General features: G+C 40.1%; 1 protein-coding gene and 1 long non-coding RNA gene across 6 annotated transcripts; both read right to left on the bottom strand.

Annotated features, from left to right (window-relative positions):
* Window positions 1–1248: 1248 nt before the first annotated feature.
* On the bottom strand, window positions 1249–6188 carry LOC128913167 (uncharacterized). Of its 2 annotated transcripts, XR_008467870.1 has the most exons (4): window positions 5948–6188; window positions 3629–4867; window positions 3240–3289; window positions 1249–2917 (listed from the first exon to the last, which is right to left on the bottom strand). It is a non-coding gene; the product is annotated as an uncharacterized LOC128913167 (long non-coding RNA). The 2 variants fall into 2 exon arrangements; XR_008467869.1 differs by having other exon boundaries at window positions 3629–6188.
* A 5927-nt stretch (window positions 6189–12115) lies between these two features.
* RBM45 (RNA binding motif protein 45) lies at window positions 12116–25309 on the bottom strand. 4 transcript variants are annotated; one of them, XR_008467802.1, is made up of 11 exons: window positions 24630–25309; window positions 23051–23173; window positions 22795–22921; window positions 21382–21492; window positions 20853–21032; window positions 19792–19921; window positions 18496–18592; window positions 17984–18150; window positions 16315–16511; window positions 13164–13281; window positions 12116–12287 (listed from the first exon to the last, which is right to left on the bottom strand). XR_008467802.1 is itself a non-coding variant. In XM_054209807.1 (10 exons), exons 1-9 carry the CDS (start codon window positions 25005–25007, stop codon window positions 16319–16321), a joined length of 1506 nt encoding a protein of 501 aa, XP_054065782.1. In that variant the 5' UTR covers window positions 25008–25308; the 3' UTR covers window positions 12118–12287; window positions 16315–16318. The 4 variants fall into 4 exon arrangements, 3 of the variants coding, with proteins under 3 accessions (XP_054065782.1, XP_054065785.1, XP_054065783.1); XM_054209807.1 differs by lacking the exon at window positions 13164–13281 and having other exon boundaries at window positions 12118–12287; window positions 24630–25308; XM_054209810.1 differs by lacking the exon at window positions 13164–13281 and having other exon boundaries at window positions 12118–12287; window positions 17984–18147; window positions 24630–25308.
* Window positions 25310–26976: the final 1667 nt, after the last annotated feature.

The raw sequence follows: 26976 nt of genomic DNA, 5'->3' as shown, positions 1-26976 counted from the left end.
TGAATGTGGTTGAACAAAGTTAGGGAATTCATTAAGTAACACAATATTTTATTTTCTGTGTTCAGTCTCCAAGAGCTGAAGCAGGAAAAACATTAAGCGGGATTTTGGGAGTTTTCGTATAAAATCCATAGAAAGATTAAATAACAAGCCACATACATTACGCAAAGCTTAATAATACCAGGAATGTAGTCACTTACTTTTCTCTTAAAATAAATAACAGGGCAAGGAGATAAAGGACACAACTCTTAATCGTGTCTTAAGGAAACCATTTACCACCACCATTATTCATTTCAGTCAAGAGGCCACTCAACATCTGCAACCTGAGAAAGCGAACCACAGATAGAAAGACCTTACAGAAAATTGTGTTGTTTAATTAGCTGGCTTATTTCTAAACAACTTATTCTTTAATATTCTCTAATGATCTTGATACCAAATTCTAAAGTGTCTATTGTACAGAGATTTATTTTTTTTTACTAATTTGCCTATGCTTAAACCAAAAAGAAACAAACACGTAGAAAGGCAGTTTAAATATTTTGTTTAAACGATACAATTATGTTATGTAGATGGTGGATGACAAAATGCTAGTAAAGTGTACACACACAGATACCCTCCTCATCTTCTAAGGGCTTATCTACATAAAACTTTAGGCCTGAAATAAGCCATTATTTGGATGGATTCATATGGATATTTCTTGGATAATTGCAGAAGACTATAACCATATCGCTTCACAAATACTGGCAAAAAATGTTGATATAAGTCGATCCTATGTAGTCTCATATAAACTTTTTGAAAATCAGTGCAGTTGTTACCCAATGACGTGAGATTTTCTTTCACAGATTTTTTTCTCATAATTTACACCACCAGGAGGAAAGGTTTGAACATCTTGATGGAATGTTGAGGTAAGAAGGTAAACACAGGAAAGGAGCTACACTTTGTTTTTACCATCCAAGAACTTGACCTGGTCTCCTCAAGTTTAGTCTCATTAACAATGGGGAGGCATGTTCTCCAAAGGAAAGCTGTAAAACAGTTTGATTCTCCGTGCAAAGATAAAACCTCCACAGGTTAAACCATAGAATTCTTTCCACAATTCTTGACAAGACACAAATGCCTTTATAGTGTCCCACTCGTTAATTCAAGCAGCAGGGGAGTTTACTAAATACAATATGAAATGTTTGCTTGCCGCCCATACACTGAGGATAAGCAGATCTACGGGCATTGAAAATATTTACTTACTGAATCTTAAGAAAATATTTTTATTTTCTCACCTAGTAGGAATATTGTTTCTTTGCTGTTGTTTATTGTTAGGGTTTGCGTGTGTTTGGCAAAATGGTACCCTTAGGCAAGGCATAGGTAAGAAAACACATGTTTTTATTAAAGATTTTTGCAAATTACACCTTGTCTTTTTTTGCAAATTAATTTGAATTATGCAAAACCGTGAGAGTACAGCAGTTGTAACCAGTGAACTGGAAATGCTTTGGAGAACGAGCATGAAGTAGAGCACCAAAGAGCATCAAAGAGTGTGTGAAGATAATAAAACAAATTAGGTGGAGGGAGAATTCAGGAGGCAGCGGGAGGCTCATAGCAGGTACATGCTGTAAAGGCAGCAAAAGCCAAGCGCCAGCGAGATAGAAACGATGTGCCCCAGAGTACAGGAGCACCAGAAGACTCAAGAGGCCTCTCCAAGAATCAGAAAGCACAGCTGCCACCAGGACCGACATCAGGTAATTCCATTCTGCGTAGGAAACCAGATCAATGTCCTCTTTGTTTCACACATACTGACCACCCGATGCACCGTTATTTAGCATTTAGCTTCTTCTCTGAGTCCTCCATAGGGCTGGATTATTAGAATACTTCTGGCCGAGCGCTGTTGCACCAAAATAGCCTAAAATTACTTTTGTGAGGACTAAGGATCTTCACAGTTCCCTGATGATGCAAAATTTCTCATGGTAAGCAAAACAAAAGCTGACTCTGAGCAGTTGTAGAAGGGCCTGACAATGGTGAGTGATAGGGCACTGAGCCGGCAGCTGAAAGTCTATGTCAATAACTGCAAACTAATGTAAACAATAATGAAAATAACCCTAACTAAACATACCTAATAATGAGCTCTAAATTAGCCTTTATCGTTTGGAGTCATTGTGAGTAGTTTTCTGCAAACATTAGCTTGCTGCTCAGCAGTAGTCCAAAAGGCAAACAATGTTAGAAATTACTCCAAAAGCAGCCGAGCACAAAGCAGAAGAGCTCATTACACCCCTATGTAAATCTCTTGTGCGCTGGAGCGCTGTGTACAGTTCCGGTTCCTTCACATGAAAATGTGGAACTAGAAAATGCACGTACGTGCCTAAAAGGATATATGCAAAGGTATGGAAATACATCTGTGCGAGGAGATAATTTCTAGCTGGAGAACAGACTGAGAAAGGATTGATCTGTAAAATCTTCTGATCCATAAAATCCCGAAAAGCTATGTAGGAGGCTGACAGGAAACGATCACGCACTATTTTGCGTCACGCAAGACTTCGGGGAGACTTAGTAAATGATGAGGCAGCCGGTTTAAAACAACAGCTGGGAAGAACTTTTCCATGCAAAGTGCTACTAAATCAGATGGCTTGCTGCTGTACAACACTATGGAGTTGAAGAGACGGGTGTTTTTAAGCAGGGATTATACAAATGACTGAAGGATAGCTGTGGCTGTTAAGCACAATAATTTCCGTTGCAGTTCCTGCTTAAAAGCTGCGTGCCGTTGCCGTTGCCTGATGAAAGTTGCCCAGGAAAGGACACTCTTTATCTGCCCTGTTTCAATGCTCTCTTCAAGCATCGGTTTCCAGCTGCTGTGGAGAGCAGGACAGCAGATTAAATGGACCTTTATGCTGGTCCTGTACAGCCATTCAGATGGTTTGTTCTTTTCTTTCTGCTCAGTTCGCTGCAAGACACCAAGGACAAGCAACAACTCGAGGTATGAAAGCATACTCCTGCCTTTCCCTGGCAGTAAAATCAGGCCCTTAGTTCTTCATCTTCCCATTTGGGCATTTTTCCATTCCCCTGAAGAGAATCTGGAAAAAATGTTTTTTATCTTCTCAACATTTTGCTCTTTGGTTTCAGTAGCAATAATCCACATGCACCGGTCTATTCATTTCAGCGCCATTTTTTGCTCTCCTTTATATAAGATTGGGGCAGTACATAGCAAGAGAAATCCTGAAGCGTAACAACATAAAACATGCATAGAATATAATGAGAATACTTACCATATTCATAGAGCATCACAGAAGTAAAATCTAAACCATTCCTGGACATCCTGGAAGAGAAAGGGACAGTGATTTAATGTCATTGAAGAAACTGGAAGGGGAAGTAGAACCACCCAGAGATGTTTTAAAAGTAAATAACAGGTAAACATCTTACGTAGATAATCACAATATATGAGTCCTATTAAGAATATCCCAATTAAATACAAGAAACTAGAAATCTGAGAAGCAGATCTGAAATGCAGTTTGGCAGAACTCCAGGAATCCCTGAAGACAAACATATGATAAATCAGCTGTAGTGATTAAATCTCATATAAACAAAATCTGTATGGTTGTTACTCTGTATAGTAGTTATCTTCACTCAAATATAAGGAAAAGAGTTTGTTTCCTACTTGATTTCGGCAACGGCTAGTAGTCATATGGCCTCATCTTCAGCAGAATGCATGCGACTGCTTTACTGCGTAGACTGCAAAACCAAAGCAGTATGAACACTTCAAGCTATGCATTTTAAACAACAACAACAACAAAGAGAAAGAAGTTTCTGGTTGTAACTACAACCCTTATAGCCCTGCTGGCTATTACCAGCACTCTAGTTTCTGTTATAGACTAAATTCTTTAAAACTTCAATATTTAAAAAACTTTTCTCTCAATATCTCCCATAGAATAGTTTTACAAAGGGTCACAGCAGTACGGTTTCTTCTGCACTCTCTGAGAACTACATAATTTACTTTTCCAAAGCCACAACAGAGATTAGCCAGTTTCAAACAGTTTCAGAATGTCTCCAGGATAAAATTCCAAGAATGTTGTTATGTACAGGCATTGAGGCCATCTTTGTATCCTTGTCCTTTGAACAGGGCAAGGAAAAACCTACTGTGATACCCTATGTATGCATAACCTGTGTCCAAAATTCTGGCAATAATTTTAAGTAGCTAAGCTGGTGTGTTGTCACGGAGAAGCCAGTCAGCAAATTTTAGCGTCCCACTGCATTATTAGAACAGAAGTGAACCCTGAATAGAAGTGAATTCTGTGGACTTGTTTAAAAGTTTAAGACATCAGTGAGTCAAGACATACAGTGTATGTTTTCACATGCCACTGCCTTTGATTTTGTTTTGCTGATTAAATATAACTTCACTCCTGCTATCCTTAGATGTAACAGACATATTAGGAGGGGGATTTAGTGTGCCCAGGATGAGGACAATAAAAACTCTGATACTTAAAATAACTTTCAGCAATCTTGCAATTTTGATTGTGAATTTGCCTATAATTTCAATTTCGGAAAATATTTCCAGCATATATATTTGCATTTCCAATAGAGTTTTGATGTCCACGTATCTGAATATGGTCTGTTATCATTGTCCTGGATTTCTTAAAATGACATCAGAAAAAAAGTTACTCATTAGCACTTTCCGAAGACAGAACTCGGTCAGAAGAGTTGGAAGAATTCCCAGGGTAACTTCTGCACTCCCGTGCTCAAGATTTGTAAATGCTTTCTCTAAATATAGAGTAGGGTCTGGTGAGCAGTTAACTCCTCAGTCTCGGTAAGGTCCTGCAGATGTTGCACGTTAGCATTATATTGGAACCCTCCACGCCGGGTGAATCCCCACCTTCCCAAGCCCCACAGAGTTTGCAGACTTTCAAAAGAAAAATCCGTAAGAAGAAAATTAAGGTTTGAGAGCAGGCAGATGCATATTGCTGAAGTAGATGAAGTAGAAGTCTCCTATCAATATTTAATTAATCTGACAGTGCCATGTATAGTTCAAAACAACACCCCCACCATCTATGAGATATGTGGATTGCACAGTACTGAAGTGTTATTTTCAAGCTGTGATTTATGATGTTTACAGAGTACCAAGGGCATAAAGGCCATCATCCCTCCAAGCAACTCCTCCTTAAAGCTTCCTTTAAAGCATCCGTAACCAAGCACAGTGAGCAGCTGAACCGTGGTTTATGTTACATTCAGCTGCACATTCCTCTCTGCTCTGGTACCCAGCAGAGTCGCCTGACACAGAGCTGCCTCCTTTTGTCTCCACAGCTTCAGCTACCAGAGCTCCCCGAAGCGTCTGGAACCACCTGGAGTTTCTGGAGTGCGATACAGCACCAGGCTGGCTGCAGGAGGCCTGATCCCACCTGTAACCCAAGCTTCTGTGGCTGGGCTTGTTCCTGCCAAAAGCAGAGGCTGTGGATGAGTAACCCGATGCGAATTTGGGCTGCAAGTTGTTCCCTGAACTCAAGACAGCTGCAGCCGGGGGTGTGCTGCCGGCGCAAGGAGGAGGAACAGAACCACCACTCAGCAGAGGGGTGAAGGAGAAATTGCCCAACAACATAAAGGAGCTCAACCGAAAGCACAGTTTGTTTTTTTTTAATAACAGATATTGCTTTAAAAAGTAATCCTGGTGCCCTAATATTCAATATGTGCATATGAAATGTGCAGTGGTGCACGGCAATCAGTGTATTTCAAAACAAAGGAGAAATAAGACACAAAAGAATGACGTAACTACAGATTGACGTAGGCGCTTCTGTAGTTCATTGGTGATAGACATCCATCCAAAGGACTCCAAATCCCTACACCCAACCTAATCTTAAAGCATTTGGCTTCCAGAGCACCACAGTGCCCTCCATCTTCTCAGTCTCAAGGTATGAATCATTGGGGTTATCCTGCTTTTCCCAATATCTGAATTGACCTGCCCTCAGGAACCCCTCCCATCCCTTACCTCTTATTAGACTGTTTCCTGTTCTGTTGTCTCAAAAGCAGAACTCCTCTTTTACCATCTTCCTTATTTTTCCTTTATTTTGTCCCTCTTTCCTCTGGTTCTCTTCCTAGTCCTGCTCATTATCTCACTCATTCTTTCACAGAGAAATCGCAAAAATGCCAAGAAATGGTATAAATAGCTGTTCTGTATGTGGTGTTTTCAGGTGTCTCACAGAGAATTTTCATACCAGGCATGATAACGTTAAAACTATTTGGTTAATCCTGCATTTGCAAAACTATGAAAAGCCTCTGGAACAGCAAGAAAAAAACCCACAGAAATAGCAAAAACAGACCATTTGTATTTCAAAATTAAGATGCTAGGAAGAAATTAATGGCTTAAAAACAATTCAGAGAAAAGATGCAAGTTAAACTAGGATTCTGTCTTCTCTCAATTACTTTTAAATTAATTAATTTAATTACTTAAAATTATTTTAGTTATTATTAAATATTATTATGTTACATGAAAGTATTTTATGTGCTTGAAATTGATACACCTTGAGATAATTCTCCATCTGCGGGGGGGGGGGGGGGGCGGAACCAAAACCAAACCAAAACAAACCCACAACTTTTGGTTAAGAAATTCTATACGTAGGTCGATTACCTTAGAAGAGGTTAAGATTTTCCGAAGCAGGGTGAAGTTTGAGTTGCAGCCTCCCTCCGCACATCCAGGAGACCAGTGACCCCTGCTGGAACAGGGGGGATTGCCTCGCAGCGCGGCGGGCTCCGCCGTCGCCCCCTGTCCCTTTGCTGTCCTGGTGTTCTGAGAACTTGGCGTAGGGAACTCTTTTCTTCTTTCATTTACAATTGTTTCGCCCGTTTATTTTGGAGAACATTCACCAGTCCAGCCGCAGTTCAAATCTGACACTCTGTGAAACGCTTGGGCAGAACCTTTCACAAAGTTTTAAGTGAATGTTTAACAAATAGAGATGGAAAGTTTAGAAAAATGGTACGGTGAGAACATGAAATGAATAGTTTTCCTGAACTGGAGCTGTGCACATAATTGCGTGCTCTTTTCACCTTCAACAGCTTCCACTTATATAAGATTTTTCCTTCTTCTGTCTCTCACTTGCTGCTACAGTAATTGAAGGAGTGGAGGTGCCTGGCATTGCAGACATCAGATGGTATCTCTGTAGACAGAGCACAAACAACGTGGCAGAGTACCCTGGGTCAGAAAAAGGACCATTAACAGGAAGAAAGAGGAAAGATGTGAAAGAAATCCAATTCCACTGTGCATTGCAGAGCTGGGCTCTGCCCCCACGAGAGGTACTCAGTAGCTGTCTGTAGCACCAAAGAAGAAGGTCTCAGGTAGGAGCCACAAGACCAGTGAAGGGAACTAATTGCAATCACCGACTCACGGATCCCGTTTGGAATGCACGTCCCTCTTGAGAATGGGCTTTTTTCACTTAAAGATCAGAAATACTCTAAAGTAGACATTCAGGCAACACAAGCAAATTATTGTCTTTCTCCAGTTACACAAACAAAAGGCTCCTCTGCTGACCACACGGTTATGACTCAATAAATAGATAAAATAATTTATACTGGATATCATTAAGCATAATGTATGAAATATGTATTATCTCATTTTCAAAAGGTACAAAAGCCCTGTTCAACACTAACAGAAACTACGGCTGATGAACACAGCTGAAATCCAAGTCACTTACAGATAAGCATACTAAATTCTACTTACTAACTTCAAAGCACTATTACTGCAAAACAACACACAAAAAAACCCTTAAGGTTTTAGCCAATTCACTAACCACCAGCAAAAAGAATAAACATGACACAGTTTTTTCCAGTGTGGGATTCTAGTGCTCATCCTCTCCGCAGACAGTTTTTTCTTACCAATGAAATGACCTAGAAAAGCAGCACACCAGCCACTTAATCAGTAGTGCCATAAGACAATTTAAACAGGGAGTGATTAATATCACATCCAATCAAAAATGCTGGGTGACTTCAGCAAAATGTACACAATTGGTGTTTAGCTGGAGAAGGCTAGTACATCAACGCTTTCGGGAAATACACTGAACTCTAAGGAGGGCAAGTAAAAATTTTGCTTTTAAGGATCTTCTAAAAAACATTACCAGAATGCTACAAATGACTACATGCGAGTCACCAAATAGACTGGTTCAACAAGGACTAAAATGAAAGATACTGTCTGCTTGCAGAGTTGCTTCTTAGGGTATCTCAAAGTCTCAGTACTTAAAATGGGGAATTTCTTTCTTCTGAGTACCAGCCCAATTCTCTTTAGTACAAGACCTAAACAAACAGGCAGGGAGAAGAGCTCCATAGCCCCAAGCAGGACAACATACAGAGCACTGATCTTCCGTGCCCAGGGGAGCGCAGTGGCCCACTATTTCCACAGACATGCAATAATAGAAACAGGATTGAGAACAATTAGAAAATGGCACTGTTCTTTCTACTTTGCAACATGGCTTCAAGTTGTAAAGGGTATCTTTTAACCCTCTGTGTGCACTGAATGCTCCCTCAAGTAGCTGTTAGGATCATTCTAACAGATGATTCTTCTTTCCCAAGAAAGATGGCTAAGCTCAGACACCAGTCATTTCATTTTTGAGCGTTCACATCACCTAAATGCACAGGCATCCACCTTCAGTGCCACGACAGACTGGGGGATTGTGATAGGACTCATCAAAAAGGCCGATTCAAGCACATAAATGAGGAGGTTTTTCCTTTTTTCAACTGACCATGCAGAGATTCTCAGCATTTCACCTGGCACCTAAATAACACGCCTACCATCATCATGTATTTTAAAGCACTCTCTTCAATAAAGACAGTAAAGATCTGCAGCTACCCTGAGAAGATGCTTGCATTGGCACCACACCGCACCCCTTGTAGGCGTTGTTTTCGCTTACTCCTAACATGCAGATGCGTCACCACACACGTTCAGCAGCACGTGTCAGACCCACTGTATGAGCACAGTATCTCTGACGCGTTGGCACAGCAGGGCTGATGCTTTCTAAAAATATTGTACTCATTGCACATGTACAGTGTACAGTTAAGGCTGCAAAGGTGCTGCTTGATGGTTCTGGAGTTTTGGATCTATGGCAACCTGGGCAGAATTATTTCCCCTGTGCACATACAGGAAAGCTCCAGATTCTACTCAAAATTTATGGCGAGGATAAGCGGGGGGGAAAAAAGCAATCAATCCAACAAAACCTGAAACAAACCCACACCCAAATCAACCCCAAACAGGACTTTTGCAGAGGAACCCAAGAGAAATTGCAACCTCCCTCACAATCTATGGGCCAGGGGCAGAGATAGGATCCCATTCTCCAGGCTCAACCGTAAGCCTGTTTTATTCACTATATTATTTCTAACCTCTACAACAAATTAAGCAGGAATTTTACAGCCTGCTTTAACTGTGCAGCCCTGATTCAGTTTCGTTCTTTGTGCTGAATGAAACAACTGCTCTTGGGGGAAAAAAGCTGCTGGTGAGTCATCAAGGACTGCATCGTAACACGTACAAGGGGAATGGAGAGAAGCAAAAGGAGGTTTCTCAGGCAACCTTTATTCTGCAGCTTCCCAACGTTTGAGCATTTGAATGCTAATATTCTTTTAACATAAGAAATAACACTGCTTTGTGGCTTTTTAAATACATAGTTTCTGTCATTCAAATTTCTGAACCAATTGCAATGACAGTGCTCATTCTCATATATACTCTCTAACACAAAAATATTTTTATTGATACTTCTTTTTATAGGGAGCAGGAAATAAAGAAAAACTAGTTGAATGTGACTATCTTGTATGAGAGACCAATTTACTAAATGTTTTACAAATATGTGCTGCATAAGAAGGGTTACATACTTTGCATGTAAATATTCTTCTAATCGCATTAATTTGATAGTAGGTGAAGTCTCATGACATTACTAGATGGCTCATCTACGTTTGTATTCTAGCCGTATTTTAGGACTGCTGACTGTGAAGCACTGAATGGTAAAGTTGTAAGTTTTGAGTAAGCTTATCTGCCAGTTAAAAAGATCGTATCAAAGGCTCTGCTCTTCTGCTCCCTCCTCTTCCCCCCCAGCCAGGAGTATTGCTTAAAAGGGTGCATGACTTCTGCTGTTGTAAAACAACGGAGAAGAGTTAAAAAGGGTTACACCCACAGCTTTCAGCTACTTACAACTGCAGATACTTCCAAATACCTTCTCGGTTCCTCCTTCCCTTTGACAAACACAGAAACCAAACAAGAAAAGGAGGCCATCTGTTGTAGGTAAAAACATAGATTAAATTGATAAAGAGACACAAGACAGCAATTAGAAAGCGCTGTGCTTCTGCACACTCACTATTGGGACTGGGAAAGTCAGGGGCCTGGAGCACCAGAAAGGAGGCTGCAAGGAAAGGTTCTGATAAGAAGTAGCGTTCTTGGAATGAGTAAGGGGCTGGAGAAGCAGAAGGGCTGGAGAAGCAGGTGAGAATCATGGAACAGGGTGTGATCAGCTCACCGAGCTGTATGGAAACAAATGCCAAAGGCCCCCCAGGGACACTGGCCAGCGGGACCTGAGGCCAGTGGCTTTAAGCAGCCACATGGCACAAACACAACTTTGTGCCCAGCCCTCCTGACAGCAGATCTCCCTGCTGGGCAGGGAATCCGAGACGATGGCAACCTAACACTGCTGGTGGGGAGCAGAGAAAAGCAAGTAAATCCGTGAAATTATAAGGTAGGATAAAAGCTCAGATCTTCTTGGTTCTTAAATAAACCCCACTATCCAGATACACAATGGGCTGTCATTCACTCTGTCTTCCCTGTGACCCAACACCCCCTTATCAATATAAGTAACTCTCCCATCACATTGAAGTTGTATACGCTGGCTGTATCTACTCTGAAACCCAGTCCACCATCCCATGCCTGGTAACTCAGGGACTAAGACCTGCATTCTTACGCCTGCTTTCCTGCAGGCTAGGGCTTTCTTGGAAGGAAATCTGCCTGAAGGTGCTCAGAGCCAGAGGTAAGGACAGGATGCTCCATTGTTTCTCCCCACAGCGATGATCAAGGGACCAAGACTGGAGACGCTGGGAAGCAGGATGCATTTGAGAGCATGCTTGTCTTCTACTGTGCATATAACTAGAATTTATCAATTTTATCCATATAAATTATTTTAATAATCATGTTATTTTCAATTCAACAAGTAGTACTCAGGAATACACAGAAAAGTATTTGGCAGTTATCTGTGCAAATACTTATTTGAGCTATCTTCATTTACTCTTCATCAGTGCTGAAAATCCTCTTCATCCTGCTGGAATGCTAAATGGTCCAATTCTTACTTAAACAACATACGCATTGAAAGCTTCTTTAAAAAAAAGACCCTCAAAGAACAAGAGACCAAAAAAAACCCCAGCTCCTCAGAACAAAAACACTCACCCCTAGACTCCATACTTTCCCCACAGTTATAACCAAAAGACCTCAGAGTAAGAAAGGATAAACATAAGCAGCTCTGGTAGTCTGACCCACAGTCAAATGTCCTTTTCACTAAACAGCATGCAAAGCACAATGAATACTTTTGGCCCAAATCAACAAAATATTTAAGAATGTACTTGAATAATTTTCTTGATTACAGCTATTTTCTTAAATCTAGCTTCATACTGTCAGATTTATTAGCAGTTTTTGAAATAGTTATTTCATTTTCTTTGAATTTACTGCTGTACTTCAGTTTTCAATGCAATTTGGATCATGAGAAATGTTGTCTATTTTAACACTTATAATATGAATCGTTATCAATTAACCAGTCAAGCCACAAAACGCTGACTCCTTTATTTTCCCCCCATCATTGTAATTTCCATCTTAGAGGAGGAATTTAGTTAAACACAAGAGAGATATTTCTGTAATACAAGATTATAGACTACTACAAGAACAACCACCAGTTCACAATTTTTAATGCCTAAATAATTTTCAAAACTGCAGGTCTGCATGTTCAAAACTGGGAAGTACCATATATATATATATATCTCTCTCTCTAGGAGAGAGGGAGAGAGGGAGAGAGGGAGAGAGGGAGAGAGGGAGAGAGGGAGAGAGGGAGAGAGGGAGAGAGGGAGAGAGGGAGAGAGGGAGAGAGGGAGAGAGGGAGAGAGGGAGAGAGGGAGAGAGGGAGAGAGGGAGAGAGGGAGAGAGGGAGAGAGGGAGAGAGGGAGAGAGGGAGAGAGGGAGAGAGGGAGAGAGGGAGAGAGGGAGACCGATCAACTAAATAACAATTAAAAAAAAAAAAGCTGTCACTGTCCACAGGAACCATGTCTAGTCACGTTTTCAGTCAGTCAGTCAGCTAGCTGAGGGTCATGTCATTATTTAGTTTCTGCAGAAAAAACACAAGTACAAAAATAGTATCAAAAAGCAACATACCTATTTTAAAATATATATATTATAAAACATAATTGCTACAACAGCATACAAATAAGCTTTTAATATATTTAGAAGAATTATATTAAAATTTGATATATGATTCTCTAGCATTTAGAGAAGTACCTCTTCTGAGCAGTGTGTGAAAGCCAGCGCTTTTTCTGCAGTATACTGTCAATCCAAAATACAGTTAACTTTTTTTTTTATTCTGGAGTATATTAATTTTTAAAAAACATTTTTACACAGAAATAAATCATTATAAATATACATGTTAAACTTCAGGATTTTAATAGAGTTTTAACTGAAAAAAAAAAAAGAATGCAAATCAAATCTCTTTTCAGGAGAAGGATCATAAAAGACAAAAACAACCAAGTCTTTCATGACAGAATAAGCGTTTGGGAGTCTGGGGTTTGGTTTTGGTTTTAGCTTGTGGGGTGGGGGATTTTTTTTGGAGGGGGTGGTAATATTTAAATAGAACTGATAGGTTGCAATGAAGAGATTAATCAGAATTCCACAACGGCTTCTTCTGAAAGGTTACAAATTCTTTCCTCCCTCTTCTATTTTTGAATGATCTAATTTACACATTAGGCATCAGACAATTGCAGTGAGGTTCTCATGAAAATACTCAAAGCAATGCAAAAACCTGAGTAGAGAGCACAAGCTGCCGAGCACTGAGAACATTAAGATCACTTCTGCTTTTACCAACTGCCTAGAAGGAGGCATTGCAGTTGTCTTCTCAAGCCTACACCGACTCAAAGATGGTTTAAAGTGATTATTTCAATCATTAGAGAGAGGATATAAGAGAGGAGAACCTCACCCCAAAACAACTTACATTAGAACTTAAAGTAGTTACAGACCAATAAGGTTCTCTTATTTCCATCATTTCTCTGTTATTTTTAACTACTCATATAAACAATTCAATTTTCATTGACTTGTAGGAGAGCCAGAGCCTGCAAAATTCATTAGATGGATTAGTTTAGAATATTAATACACATGTATTCAAATTCTCCTGATAAACAAAGGTGATTGTAAGATAACAGTCTATTCTTATGATCAGAAGTTTACACTGCAAAAGAGTTATCAGTAGCATACCATTATCATAAAAAATTTTAAAGAAACAGTTTTGTAGATTATGTTAAAAAAGATGATTAGACAAGAAAAATATTATTGGGGAAAAAAACTTCAAAAAGGCAGATAAAAACTGTGTTGAAATAAATATTTTCTTTAAATTGAATTATTCAATTGAATTAAATTTATTTTCACATAGATTCTATTGAATTCACAGATCTTATCAAGGATTTTAATCACAGAACCTTGTATAGAAAAGACTATTGCAGAAGTCCAGTCACCTTGTTAGAGCTAAGAGGCAAGCAATACAACTGGACTTTAGAAAGGATTTATTAATTTTTTTTTAAAAGGCAATGACTTCCTTAAGTGAAAATTCACAGTTCTAGCTAAGATTATTTCCTCCATTCAAAAATAACAAAAGTTAATATTCTCACATCTTAAAAAAAAAGGTAGTATTTCAGATGTAGAGAGAATTCCATCCCCTTTCACATGCACGCTTTAAAGCTTTAATTGCAAGCAAAATACAAGCCTCCAAACTACTGCAAAACTTCTGCAGTCAGTCCAATGCAGAGTCACACAGTGGTAAGCTCGATTTAAATGAGCAAGCCCTTTTAAAAAGGAGCACATCTGGAATCGTTCTTTTTATGCACCATTTCATTTGAATTTGAGAAACCGGCCAAAGAACAAAAAGAGAGTAAGTAAATTTGTCCGTTTACCCTAAGAAGAGATAGATACTAAGGCAACCTGCTAAGAGACTCAGGATCAGGAACCTGATGTGCGGGGTGTAACACGATACATTTAGAAAGTTCTTCTACCTGTGTTATTGCACGTACGCCGCAGATGAAAGGCCAACCAGAAGGGAAATATTCAGCAGTCACTTGCACCAGAATTACAGGTAATCTGCCCAAGACAGATTTAGGGTATCCATCTTTGAACAAACTAAAACTAGTACTCTTTATTATTTGAAAATTTACAGAAATTTAAAAAAACTAGGAAAAGACAAAGAGCTCTGCTGTAATTTTGCATGTGTAAAAATATTCTTCAAACATGACCTTATTTCTCCAGTCTTCTAATTAGGTAAAATGGCACAACAGCAAGTGTGTATGTCCTACCCTTACCTTATAAGTGAGTTCAGGTTTTTAAGTAATCAGTAATAGCTATATATTAGAATTTTCAAACATAATGTGAAATATAAATAAGTTTTAGCCTTTTGAAAATCCCATTGGTGACCAACTGCACCTTTTGTCAGCTGGAGACCTTAAAGAATCTTCTCAAAAATCTGGGAAAATGCATGCTTGCATATGCCTGCACACGCGCGTGTATAAATTAAGAAAAAAAAATAAATCAGTTTTAGATTGACAATCAGAAGAGAACCTCCCAGTCTTCTCACTCTTGTCTTTCTTAAAAACAAAGAAAGAAAAAGTAAGGATAAATCACCTTTCTAATTTTGGATGCGTATCGTATGTACACTTTTCTAGTAAAAAGTAGTCAAGGCAGACCTGGTATTACATTACACTTTGCATCACAGTTTTTCCTGTAGTGACCAAGAGGCTGGCGTTTTATTATTGGAACTAAGAGTCACATTAAAAACAAACAAAACCTTTGTACAAAGATAAGAGCATGGGTACACGTTACTTAAAATTGCATTCACCAGAGCCGATGATTAGCTAAAACTAAACTTTTTTTTTTTTTTTTTTTACAATTCAATGCAGTAAAATAATGCTAGAAATCCATTTTTTTTAAAAAAAGCATGTTGTGTATAAAGGCTAAGGCCACATTTAGTAACTGCTGCTTATCAAAAGAACAACATCAAAGTCCTTAGGAAAAAAAGGAGGAAAAGAACACTGTGGGCATCTCCAGGGTCACAAAGACTATCTACACAAAGAAAGGTACAAGGAGTGAAGGTCAGAAGTAAAATATTGATGTGAAGAGACTCAGGATTTCATGTGATGTTTTCTGAATGAGTTAAAGCAAAACTGCATGTCCCTTATGAAGATAATAGGGCTACTGAAGTTATTTGTAAGCTACAGTAATATTGGTGAGTTACTTTGTCGAAAACAGGACTTAGCCTTTCCTCCCCCAGTGATATTTCTCCTTCGGCAATAGTCCTAATGCTAAAAAAAATTTAAAAAAAAAAGAAAGAAAAAAGATACCATTTGAATCAAACCAATGTTTTAAAAGAACAAGTGAATTTTGGTCCCTGAATCTACAAAAACCTCTCTGGGAGCTCAGACAGCTTTCATAGGGCACTAAGCATCAACTAATACATTCTCAAACCAATTATCTTAAACATCCACATCAGTCCCACCACAACAGGCTCTGCAGTATTTTCTTCACTTTCACACATTCCAGCTATGCCTGATTTCCAAGTATCCAGATGACCCAAATACCCCAAACCTTTGGTTTCACCTGACAACCTACCCTGTCCTTCCCATGGTTTTTTAATTTATCCCTTCCCTCCTCTGCCCTTCAAGGACTAAACTCTGCATCTTCATCCAGCACCATCGTGAGGGCATGTGTTTTTAATGAAAGAAAGACACACACAAGCTGATCATAATTCCACTGTTTATTTTTGCATACTCTTTTCAATGTTTACTGATACTCTTATGTACAAAAAGTGACTATTTCTATGAACATCCAGATTGATGTTAATCAACTGGTTTATATTTGTTCAAAAATTATAAAAATAGATTTTTACTAAAAGTGTATGTGTGCATATATAAGCATACACACACCCATATATACATATATATGTATACAGACACGTATATCACAAATTAAATTTCAAGTTGTTAGCTAAAAATCGATTTAAAGTTTATCATTACATGCTCATAGCTAACTTCAAAATACTTTGCCTATCACTGTTTCAAGGAGTTGAACACCAGTTTAAGTAACAGCTCAGACTGGGTACTCACCTGCTCAGTAAGTTCTCTGTCGTTTGTTAGATTCTTCTGTAGGCGAGTCTGCCAACCTTACTTTAAGTCTGACACCATTCACAATCTTGCCATGTAACGCAGTTATGGCATCACTGGCACTTGCTCTGTCTGCAAATTTTGCATAGCCCACATTTTTTCCAGCCACCAGATAAACTTTTATCAAGTGTCCAAAACGACTTGGGGGGAGAAAAAGAAAAAAAAAAGAAAAAAAAAAAAAGAAATGAGATAATTTACAGGTTTTGCTGCAACATAGATACTAATTACCCAATATGAACTATATATGATTTGGGAGCTGTAAAAACTATATTCTCATATGTATGCTGTATTTTCTTGTGCTGCCCTCTTCCAAAACTCCCAATTTTCTTATTCCCTTCTCTAGAATTCCAGGTAGGCATAGGAATAAAACCAAAAGTCCGTAGGCAATATTTTCTATGGAATATTACAATAGAACCACAAGCAGCAGTGATTTATCTCTTAGTTAAAAGACTATGTAAAGCTAATCAATACCATAGTCCCAAAACACTGAATGGCACTCAAAAATACCCCCACAAAAACAGAATAAAAAACCCCGAACAAAACAAAAAGAACACACACACAAACCAGCAGACAATTTAGAGGCTAAACATGCATCGCACTTAAATGAACTTGTTCAGTTGTGATTCATCTTTGAAAAGGCCTCACTGAAATGACTCAGAAATCAAGCACCAAAGCTTTACAGAAAAACCCAGATTTCCAAGTCCTCAGGAGGCTCCTAGACAGTTCCTTAAAAAAAAAATAAATTAAAAAAAAAAATAAAGTCTGCTTGCTTCATACTGAAGTTACACATGTGTCAAGACTGGGGTGCACAACCTTCTTCTTCTCCAGCATCTGATTAAGAAAATCCAGTATATCAAATAGGTACAGTTTTAAATTCCACAAAAAGTGTGTATTATTTCTTTTCCTCTCCTGGTGCTTTGAAAATAATTTGGTTTTCAAAAGATTTTTTGCAAATGCCAGCTATTAGAAAAGGGAAATGTCTTTTTCTTCAAGAGTATACTAAAAATAAATAATATAAAATACTGGAGAGCAGCTGAACTACAGATTTGTTTTTAAGATGGCAAAAATTGTCTCTGAAGTCCTTGCTCCTCATAGGGAGGTAGCGTGAAAGGACAGTTGAAATAGTGTCAATAAGACACAAACAATCAAAATGTTTCAGGATATATCAGAAAAAAAATCTCCCTATACTTATTCCCCTAAATTACTGTGGAAATTTATCAAAATACTAAAATCCCTTATAGAAGTATGTACAAAAAAATGCCAAATAAATTAGGCTATAAGAATCTGAAGTACCGCATTTTTTGGCTAAAAAAACCCAAACAAAACCCACCCCAACATTATGAGACTAGACATTTTACTTCAGATTGTGTTAATCAATAATAAAGCTGCTGTAACTGCTGACATTGCAGCTATGCTTCAAGAGGAATTCCATTATACTCTTGTTTCAAAAAGCAACTGTTACCCATTGATCACTTATTACTTATTGATCACTGTGCACTGTCTTTTCTGGAATGAGTTTTCTTGACAATCTTTTTTATTTTCCACATTTATTTTAAATATTTCATGGTTATTTTTTTGGTGCGAGAAGACTTATTTGTAAATGGAGTCTTACCAGAACACATCCTCCAGTACATTTACAGGTAAAGGATGGGGATGAAAAAGTATGAAAAGCCTTTCCTTCACAGAAGTGTCAGGTGGAACTTTTTTTTTGTGTGGTGGAAGTATGGCATCTGTTTGGGGCTGGAGTAACTGCGAGCCAGAAGTTCCTCCAAACGCCTGCTGAAACAGGGAGGGAAATGCAAGTATAAATTAACCAACAGGGAGGTGAAAGTAATTTTACTTTATTTACAATTTTTGTTCCTATCACAGGATATAAGCAGGCTCTACCAGTTCTCATCTTAATTAATTTGATTGCTTTGGTTATTTCATTAAATTGGACAATAAATCCGGGTAAGGTCAGACACCTTTACAAGGCATAAAAATGTACAAACCAACCAGAGGTACATCTTAAAAATGTAGCATCTAGAACACTTAGAGAAGAAAGTCAGCAGTGTTCTTCATTGGTATATCTGAAGTTTCTTACAATTCAGAAGAACATTAACAGTATCCATTATATTAACTTACAGGAGGTGTCCTATACTGCTGAACAACTGTATTGTTATTCCGCAACACTGATGACACATGTGCTGTTACCAGCTGTGTGGCCATTTTTCTGATGAGTCTGCAACCAGAAGTCATAATAAACTATTTTTTAAAAAGAGCTGAATTACGGTAATCTTAAATTCAGCAAGAGAAAATAAGTTTTAATGCACATATGAAAGTATCTCTAGAAATCTGTAAGCTCATGTAGATAACGAAAATCAAGTCAGGCTTTCATGACACTCTAGACATGATCTGAAAGTACATGTGCTATCTGCAAATCACTGAAAACACTCATACATTTCTACATATAGAGATACAAAAACTCTGCTTTTTTAATACTCTAGCGGGGGCGGGGCGGGAAGGGGGAGAGGAAATTAACCCTACAGAGCCCAGTTCAATTTGTGAAAGGTGTCTAAAAGGCAGAAGGGACAGAAAAATTTCACCGGTTTCAATAAAAAGCACAGAGATTCAATTCAGAAGTCAGAATGCTATCACACAAAGTGTACTTCCAGCTCTCATTTTCCAGTGATTGTTCTGTTGCAGAATAAGAAAAAGCAATTGCACTTTTTGCATAGATTCACAGCCCATGTTGTAGGGCCATGAGACAGTAGGAATTATTGAAGAATGAAGGAAATTGTTTGCAAGAAGGGTGGTTGCAATGAATTTATTTATTTTTTTTAGTTTAGATCAGACATGCACTTCTGAAGTCAATCTTCCCACTGTCCCCCCTTACTGTTCTCATTCATATCCCAGAATAGGTTTGACATGAACTAGATTCCTTTAGGATGAAACTAAGCCAAAATATTCACTGCAGGAGCGTATGTAAGCCACTCCAACTTGTAATGGGCATTCAAATTATAGCAATAGATTAGATGGGCAAAGTAAAACCTCATGATCCCCATACAGTGGGGATATCAGATCCTCAGCACCCAGCAGTTTTACTCTACATACGTGCTTCACAAGGCTACTATTCGCAGTACTGCAAACAAACCAAGATATCAAGTACATAAATCTTGTTTTAATACAAAAAAAATCATCAAAAAACCCACATTCCGGCCTTGTCACATATTACAGAGACATTTACAAATATTCTTGCCAAATCCAAGATTTCCCAGTGTATCTTAAGAATATATATTTTAACTTACTATCTACAAGTATGAAGCAAGATCATAGTGACACTGCTGTTACTTCTTATGTTAAAAAATCTATTTATTTATTTTAAATTTTGCTCTCCAGAATACAACTTACAACTTTCTATCTCTATGCACTGGGACTTACTCTGAGCTGTCACTCCCATCTTCTAGGAAAATGACAGTTAGTCGATTTCCAGGAGGATACTCAAAACCGTGTAACTTATACTTGGCATATATTGCCGACGCAGCAGTACTGTACTGAATCACAGCGTACCCTACAAATACAGTGCATACAGTTTCAGTATAATATGGGTAAATCCTAAGAACAAACGACACTCACATAAAGCAATAGGATTAAACTCCACATTAGTCATGGCTGATACAAAATTCTTACGTCTTTTTACCATATTAATTAATATCAATATCAGTCATATTTGTAAAGAAAATTTCAGTGGAATTAACTAGTGACAGATCAGCTATATTTATGCTAACTTGACAAGATGGTAATAAAGCAACAGAAGTCAAAACACGTCTTCTTCCCTAAGTCTGAATTAGAAACAAAAACATACACAGTTTCATTTTAAAATGCAATTATCCCATCAACAGTGAATCTGAAGTACTGTAAAGTTACATTTTAACTCTCTGAATCATTTCCATTTCAAGCTTCTTGGGGAAAAGACCTCTTCCACATTTATCTCAGCAACAGCAAAACAACACGTAGACTAAACGAAAACAATCCTTCCAATACAAGACATGATTTGTTTTGGAATGATTTAATCCAGTTAACTCATGTCAGCTTTTACACACAGACACGCTGTCATTCCATTTCAAGATGAAAACTCAAAAGATTTGTTTAGAGAACATTTAAACTAGACGTCTAATAAATTTTGAAACTTTTTCTCCATTTATTCTGCCCAGAACTATTAACTTAGTTTGACCAAAAAAAACACTTCTCGTGGTTTTGATTCTGTCCTTCTTGAGATTCTATTATCTAAAAATAAATGTATTTAAGGCTATCTGTAAACAGGGATTCAAACAAAACTGAATTTCTGGGTTTATGCATCAGTGATAGCAGCAACCATTGAAACATAAAACATTAATTCTTTCCAACAAGTGTACTGTGTTTTGCAATACAAATGAATTGAAGGAAAATTAAAAGGCATTCCCTTCATAGAAAGAAAAAAATCTTTTTGTACTTTTACTTACCACTATTGGTATGAGGATCTCGCTGAACATCACAATATTCCAGTCCCGGTACTAGATCAAAGAGGGCGAACAGCTGCTCTTGGATAAAGGGAAGCCGAGATACCACTGACAGACGTTTGGAGACTGACTCTTGAATTCTGCTCTCGTTTTTTTCAAAACTACAAAACTCTGGCTGCCCACCTCAAGAATCAACATAAAAATAATAATTCAAGTTATCACACTAGCATGCCTTCATTTCACACATATTTTTCATTTTTCATTCAACCTTTAAAAGTAATCCAATTATATGCTAACAGTAGCATATTTATTTCACCAATATAAGTCACCAAATAATCGACCAACTAGAGCAGAGCCAGCCATAAAAAATATAGAAACTAAACACCTGGCTTGTTTCTAACTCCAACAACCAATCTACTATTTAAGTGTTGACCTAAGCCTCCGTTAGCTTCCCTTCTTCCAAACTGCATTCTTACTTTGTGACCATACTCAAGATTACAATTCATTTTTAGTATAAAAAACTATGACTTACAAAATGGAAGTGTATTTCCTCTTGGTTCTTGCCTCGTGTTATTACTATAATAATCATGTTCGAGAGACTCAGATGACTTATTTTTAGGTTCAGCCAAAATGGCCCTGTAGCCTGAAAGAAACAACAACACATATAGCAACAGTTCAGCACATCTGAACTATCTGACCGGATCTGCATTCCTCAAGTATTGTATTTAGAAATATATTATTCAGAAAACCCAGTAAGTGCTGGCTTTCAGAAAATTACTGGTTTATAACTCTTGAAGTCTACCATAATAATTGTATGAAAGTTAACAACTTCCACATAGACCCACTCCTAGTCGCAAGTTAAGTGCAACAGAGCGTACTTGCTGTGAGAGTGACTGGGCACTCCAGAGGCCATCACCTGAACTTCCATACTCTAACAGCAGTTTATGCATGTCTTGTGCTGCTCTAGGTTTTACTGTTATGAAAGAAATAGGTATTACTCTCAGGCTAACTAATTTAATTTTAACCCCACAGGAGAAAGGAAATAAAATTTAACTCTCAAGCAATCTCAGACTCATATTCCTATGCAAGAATCATCACAAACATAATTTTTGTAGAACCACTTATGACAGACATGATGTGGAACCACCAGGTATATTATTGCAGAAAAAAGAACGAAAAAAAAAGCAAAACCACAAAAAAACCACCAAAAATACCCCAACCACACCCACACAAAAAGTTGTTTCATATTTGTGATTAAGTGACCATTTAACAGCATGTTGGACCAGAAGGCTGCTGTTAGATTTCCCCAAAACCCTTTCTTCTCCTGGATGGCGCAAGTCCAGTTCCCTCCATCTCTCCTCATGTGCTTCAGCCCCTGACCACCTTGGTGGCCTTCCACCGAACTCACTCATATTCAGTAACATGCTTTTGGTACTAGAGCGTTTGGTTGGTCATAAAGCATACAGTCTTTCATTCTGTAACAGATTAATCATGACGTTAAATGAAAACAAACAAAAAACACCTCCCCAAACTTTAATTAGGATGAACTTGTTCTTAAATAAATGATATATTTTTATATATAAATTCATTGTATATCATATATATTTGATTAAAAATGCATATTCCCAGGGATACATTAAAATGAGGTTTTCCTGTATATGAAACCTACATTACAGGCCTATATTAATGCACGAAAGAAAACGGTATCTATTGCCAAACACTTTTCACTGATCTTACTTGCAACTTGGTCCTGCAAGAGTGTAATCAGGTGACTGTTCTCAGTGACTGCTAATAATACTATTTTTTTATTTGCAATAAAACTTTGTCTTAAAATGTGTTTACATTCTAAATAATTTACCTGCAAACAAACCTAAAAATTACAGGTACATTAATGATGATTCACACTTACTGTGAAAAACTTGAAAGAATTCAGTCAGATTCTTACCTCGATCACACTCTTCAATTGCTCGGGCAGCTTGGGATGGTTTTAAATACCTCACATAGCCCAAACCTTTGCTTTCTCCAGTAGTCTTGTTTTTAATAATGCTGCAATATTCAATGTCTCCATACATCTAGAACAATTTTAAAAAATACTAATTTATAGTATTTGAAAATGCATTAAAGTTCCACGTGTTAAGCCCTTCTGACAAATTAGGACAAAGGTAATTTAAAATAACAATTAACAAATATCAGACCAGTACCTTAAACTTCTCTCGCAGATCTTCCTCTGTATAGAATTTTGGTATCATAACAAAGATTCGTGTAAGCTCCTCATCTTCAACATCTCTGTGGCTTCCAGAAGCTCTTGACTGTGCAATAAATACCTAATGAAATAATCACACAGACATTAATTACCGGAGAAAGGGTCTTAAACACATATCAGCAAGCAATAAATTTAGTTTGTTTTAACAAGTCTTTGCGCTTCTCTCTCACATAAGCTTGCTTTCCTAATATGGAAAAAAAAAAAGAACATCTCTGACCATAGATGCATATAATACACCCCAAATGGCTTTCCAAACAGGACAGAGGCCAGCAGAAGTTCTCACTGGGGATAATGAAGAATCGTCAGGAACACTGAAGCCTGATTCAGCAGCACTGCCCATGTCACAGGTGGCATGTGAGGTAGCAAAAAACACATTACTGCAACAGGCCTAGTATAGCAGTATTAAAAAAAAAAAATAAGCAAGCAAACAAACAAAAAAGCCTAGCAGCTAATTAAAATCTTGCTACTGCAGTTCACTGCTCAGTTGGGCCAAAGTCTGCAGGTCCAGGGCTCTATGAAAGATCGTAACATCACATCTGTAACTGTTAAAACCCTTTCTAATTATTGAAATAAATTTCCTCTCAGAAGTGCACCCCAGAAGACAACCAGGCGAAAATCCAGAAAAACCCAAACCAACCAAATAAGAAAAATACTAACATCTTTCAAAATAAGCCTCTTATGCAAAAGCAGCAACTGATTTCGCAGAGCTCTTAAATTATTTTTTTAGTAGTCATGCAGGGAAGTAAGGAATACAACTCTGATCTTTTGGCTTCTAATGGTAAATTCTTCAGAAGAGATTTTACTGACTCGGTTACTTTTTCAAATGAAACACGTGGAATCTTCTTTCACTGTTCAAAGTCATTCGTATCTTCTCAGTACTTGGGGAATATGAAAACAATTCAAGAGGATGAAAGCTACCAGCGAGTAACTACCATAGATTAAAAATACCCCATAATTGTTTTGGGGTATTTTTAATTGTGCACCTAATAGTGCACAAGATACAAAATATATTTGCAAAGACAGTTCTATTTATCCACGTTGATCTTGCTTAAAACACTTAAAATACACTGTCTTAGAATACTCCACAGAGACTGCCTCACGATTAAAACAGAGAAGAAAAAAAAGAAAAAGCTAGTTTCCAGGTTCTACATTCTCCCCAGGCCTGCTGCAGCTTATGCCATGCGTGGGAACTTCGGGCGAGGGTGGGACCCACCGCAGCTCCTCCTGATGGGCCCCGCCAACCCCGCAAGCCCCGCGGCCAAAAATGCCCCGGGTTTTGACCCAAAAGGGAGACAACACCCCCACACGGAGGGGGTTTGACGCTCTCTGTTGCCCCCGCGTAGGCCAACACCACCTTCAAGCGTCAAGCTCGGGGCGCAGCGGCCGAGGCCTGCCGCCCTCCGCGGCCGCCATGCTGGGAAGGGAAACGGGGGACACTCCGCCGGGCCCCGCTGGCTCGCCCCCGGCCCCGCTCCCGGGCAGGAAGGGGGCCGCGCGGCGCAGCCCGGTGGTAGTACCTTGATGGGCTTGGTGTCGGGGACCAGGCTGCGGCCGTGCATCTCCTCCATGGCCCGGCAGGCCTGCGAGCTGCGGGCGAACTTGATGAAGGCGATGCCGCGGGACTCATTGGTGCGCTTGTCCCGCAGGAGCCAGATGTTCTGGATGTCCCCGAAGGGGGAGAAGCGCTCCCGGATCAGCGCCTCCCCGGTGTCCTTCCCCAGCACCACGAAGACGCGGCTGTTAGGTGGCTCGTCCAGGCACTCGGCCGAGAGGCGGAAGCCGCTGCCTTCCTCCATAGCGGGGCCGCCGGGCTCTCGGGCCGCCGGGGACCGTTGGCTTTTCTCGGGAGCCGGTGGGGAACGGCCGCAGCGCCCTTTCCGCCGGGGAGACAACATGTCCTCCGCCTCCCGCGCGCCCCTCCCGCCTCCCCGCGCCCAGTCAGGGCCGCGGCCTCGCCTGCGGCGGGCGGGGCTCCCCGGCCGCCCCACGCCGGGCTTCAGCGCCTTTGGCCGGCCTGTACGGCGCACCGCGCTCCCCGGGGAGAGCCTCCCTCCTGGCCCGCTCCGAGCACCGGTGCGTCTACCCTGGAGGAGTCAAGCACCTGCTCCCCCGGAGCGGCAGCGGGCGGGTGGGACGGACTGAGGCAGAAAGGAACCGAGAGCCGGTGCCGAGGAGAGGCGCTGCCGGACCCCCCTCCTCCCCTGGAGGAGCGCGGCCGGGGGCGGTGTCACGGAACCACCGAACGGGAGGAACCTCTGCAGGCCGGCGGGGCCACCCCCCTTCTCGGGCAGGGCTGCCCCGGGCCGAGGTTTTGAATGTCTGCAAGGAGGGAGACTCCGCAACACCTCTGGGCAACCGGAGCCAGCGCTCAGTCACCCACACAGTTACAAAGTGTTTCCTGATGCTGAGGTGGAGCCTCCCGTCTGTGCCCATGCCTCTGGTCCTGTCGCTGGGCACCACTGAGGAGAGTCTGGATCCATCTTCTTCATTCACTCCCTTCAGCTATTTATACATATTTGTGACATCCACCCCTGAGCCTTCTCTTCTCTGGGCTAAACAGTCCCAGCGCTTTCAGCCTTTCCTCATAGGAGAGATGCTCCAGTCCCTTAATCATCTTCATTGCCCTTCGCTGGACTCCACCCAGTATGTCCGTGTCTCTGTTGTACTGTGGAGCCCAGAGCAGGACACAGTGCTCCAGGTGTGGCCTCACCAGTCTTGAGCAGAGGGGAAGGGTCCTCTCCCTTGTCCTCCAGGTGACTCTCCTGCTAATGTAGCCCTGCATACCAGTAGCTCTCTTTGCCACAAGAGCACATTGCTGGCTCATATTCCCTTTCATGTCCACCACGATGCCCAAATCATTTTCTGCAAAGCTGCTTTCAGCCGGTCACCCCCCAGCATGTACTGGTGCATGGGGCTGTTCTTCCCCAAGTGCAGGACTCTTGCACTTCCCCTCGTTGAATTTCTTGGTGCTCCTTTCAGACCATCCTCCAGCCTGTCCGGTCCATCTGGATGGCAGCAGGACCCCCTGGTGTATCGACCACTCCCCCCAGTTTTGTACCCTATCAGTATCTCCATAACATACTTTTGCTGAAATATTTTTATTTTTAAAGAGCCTCCTTTAACCAGAGACTCAGTACTCTGCATGGTGACCCACCTCCTTTGAAACAGTACGAGTGTCATAGAGTTTCTCCACAAAGAAACCTCTGTCAAGGCCTTTGCTGCTGTAGGCAACAGTGAGGCTTAATGTGTCCTGTGAACTCTCAGGTTACAGAGGCCCAGGGAACTTGATATATTTCATGGGAAACAAACAAACAAACAAAAAATATCCAGGAAAAATAATTTTCTGTAGGAAAATAAGCACACAGCTAATAAAGTTCGAAGAACGCAATGTTGTTATAAAGTTCATCACATCTTTAATAGTTGGATTCAAAAATAAAGAATTCCTCAGCTGAATATGGGAGCTGTTGGTGCCCTAGGGTTGTCGTGACCCTGACCACTGCACACCGAGGAGTCAGGAATGCACAGTGCAGATCCCCTGGATGGGCGCGGGGATCCCACAGCACGGTTCCCCCGGGCGGGCGCAGGCTGGGGCCAGGCCCTGCCTTGCTCCGTACATCCCTCAGCCAAGGGATAAATTCAGCCAGCTCATCCTTACAGAGGAGCCTGCGGGCAGCTCCCGCTCGGTACCAGCGATCACACCTCCTGCCTGGCCTTGCGTGTATCTAACGGTGCAGCAAAATGGTCTCATGAGAGCACTGTTTCTCTTTTGACTGTAAAAATGATAGAGTTGTTTCCTTGTGTCCTGGTTTGAGGTAAAACAGAACCAATTTTCTTTTCAGTAATTTTGCTTTTCAGCTAAGCCTC

Source organism: Rissa tridactyla, chromosome 7, assembly GCF_028500815.1.
Source record: "Rissa tridactyla isolate bRisTri1 chromosome 7, bRisTri1.patW.cur.20221130, whole genome shotgun sequence".
NCBI classification, from domain to species: Eukaryota; Metazoa; Chordata; class Aves; order Charadriiformes; family Laridae; genus Rissa; species Rissa tridactyla.
The sequence above is the reverse complement of the archived record's forward strand: the minus strand, read 5'-3'. Positions and strand labels throughout refer to the sequence as shown.